Consider the following 2,314-nt stretch of genomic DNA (forward strand, 5'->3'; position numbering starts at 1 on the left):
GAACATAAATCAAAATGGGACTTAACTATTGCATGATTACTTATATATGTACGTACATACCTCAACTGTTAAAGTTCTATTCTACTCACTCTCTTGGCTACTCACTCCTTAGCTCAGCAAACTCACTACGTATTCAATTTATTTCCACAGGACGACTTCATCGATGACGACGAAGGGCTGCAGCGCAAGCATCGCATCGATACGACACTACAAATACATTTATTCGGCAAGAAAGGCAATCAGGATCTCAACTACGATGGCTTCCACAAGTTCATGGATAATTTGCAAACAGAAGTGCTGGAATTGGAGTTCAGTGAATTCTCAAAGGGTAATGTCGCCATCACCGAGAACGATTTTGCCAAAATTTTGCTGCGTTACACCTACCTCAATACGGAAGAGTACGATGCCTATTTGGAGCGTCTAATGGATCGCATTAAGGTGCAGCGTGGCATAACATTCGAAGAATTTCGTGACTTTTGTCGTTTCCTCAACAATCTGGAAGATTTTGCAATCGCTATGCGCATGTATACGCTGGCTGATCGTGCTATCTCGCAGAGTATGTTAATAACGGTTAAATTCATTTTTTTTTTTTTTTTTATAAAAAAATATCTCTTCCTTTCAGGTGAATTCTCGCGCGCTGTAAAAATCTGCACTGGTTTCAAGCTTAGCAAACATCTGATCGATACAGTTTTCGCAATTTTCGATGACAATGGTGACGGTATGCTGTCGTACAGAGAATTTATAGCGATCATGAAGGATCGTGTACATCGTGGCTTTAAAGTAAGTCATCACAAAGTGCTTGAATACAATGTTGCTAACGATGAATTAGTCGAAGCGGCGAATCCTATGTTTGCATTGTGGCGCCAACGCGCCTGTCGCCACTTAGATCACTTCAAAGACTGCGATTTTTTCAATAATTTTTGAAGGCAAAAAATATTTTTTTTGCTTTGATTTTTATTTTGAATTAAGTCAAAGAAGCAATTCAATGGAGATCAATATGATTTATGTAGTTTATAATAAGTTTAGTTTTTCATAATGACTTTATGCTCGAACCATCCGCCATCGAATACTTGTGCACGACAATTTCTGTACAAATTATCTTTATTTTGCTCCCTTTTTTAATTTATATTAACTTTGTTATTTTAATACATTTTTTTTTTTAATATTTTGTCCACATGTTTGTTCTAATTGCGTTGTTCAACCATTAACATCTTTGTAATTTCAAAACTTAAAATGCTCTCAATTCGTGAAATCAGCAATACATTTACGGTTTAAGTGCACTTTCATAATTACTATTAATACACATTTTTAATCATCATTTATAGCATTGCATTATTCTAACAATTTTTCTAAGTTTAATATATTCAATTTCATTTAATTGTTCAAAAATATCGTTATAACAAATATAATTTTCTATAGAATTAACTGTCTTGACTTTTTAAGCTGTACTCGTAAATAAACTTGAATTTTTTGCTGATTTCACAGGCATTTAATAAATTTGTTAGCGGCTAATAGCATTCCACGTTTTTTATATTCATTATGTTTCCTGTTTATTCTGTTCATTATTAATTAATACAAATAAAACCACATTTNAAATAAACTTGAATTTTTTGCTGATTTCACAGGCATTTAATAAATTTGTTAGCGGCTAATAGCATTCCACGTTTTTTATATTCATTATGTTTCCTGTTTATTCTGTTCATTATTAATTAATACAAATAAAACCACATTTACTAGCAAAATTTTTATATATCGTTTTATTAGCTTTCTTTGCTTTAAGTTTCACACTCCACTTTTTTCACGATTTTTTCTTCAATTGTTTTTCTTCTTCATGTTTTTTCACTATTTCACTAAGGAAGGAGCGTTTTCACATTGGAGATTTAACTCACTTTAATAATAATAATTAACATCCGAATGTGAATGAAATTTTCACTGTGTGAACGATCCTAATGTTTTTCACACCGTCCTGGTCATTGATTATCATGTTATAGTACCATTTAAAATTAACTACGTTTGTTGGCAAGCAAACCTTACCACCACCCATAGCTCATTTAATTTTAGTGTACTAAAGTGTAAGCTTGAAGTCGTTCAAAGTTCTGATTGAATTTGGAAATTTTTTTTTACTTGCAAGTTATACTAAAAAATGGCCTATTGCATACCCGAAATTTTCGTAAAAATTTTTATTAAACAGTTTGAAATTTTGATAAAAATTTTATAAATTTTTCTTAATTTTGTACAATGTTTGAAACCTTTTTTTTATATATTTAAGAAAAATATTAATTTACAAAACTCTACTAAATTTCAAAAAAGTACG

The 2,314-nt window shown here is 31.3% G+C and overlaps 1 protein-coding gene across 1 annotated transcript; it reads left to right on the top strand.

Annotated features, from left to right (window-relative positions):
- Nucleotides 1-74: 74 nt before the first annotated feature.
- Nucleotides 75-1,579, top strand: LOC108355501 (calcium uptake protein 3, mitochondrial-like; the record flags this gene model as incomplete). The annotated part of the gene is made up of 2 exons (XM_017606663.1): nt 75-556; nt 623-1,579. Coding segments are annotated over 2 exons (784 nt in total), but the record flags the coding sequence as incomplete, so codon positions are not given.
- Between the last annotated feature and the right edge of the window lie 735 nt (nt 1,580-2,314).

The sequence above is a fragment of the Rhagoletis zephyria genome, unplaced genomic scaffold (assembly GCF_001687245.7).
Source record: "Rhagoletis zephyria isolate East Lansing unplaced genomic scaffold, Rhagoletis_zephyria_1.1 Rzeph_scaffold_46361, whole genome shotgun sequence".
Classification (NCBI taxonomy): Eukaryota; Metazoa; Arthropoda; class Insecta; order Diptera; family Tephritidae; genus Rhagoletis; species Rhagoletis zephyria.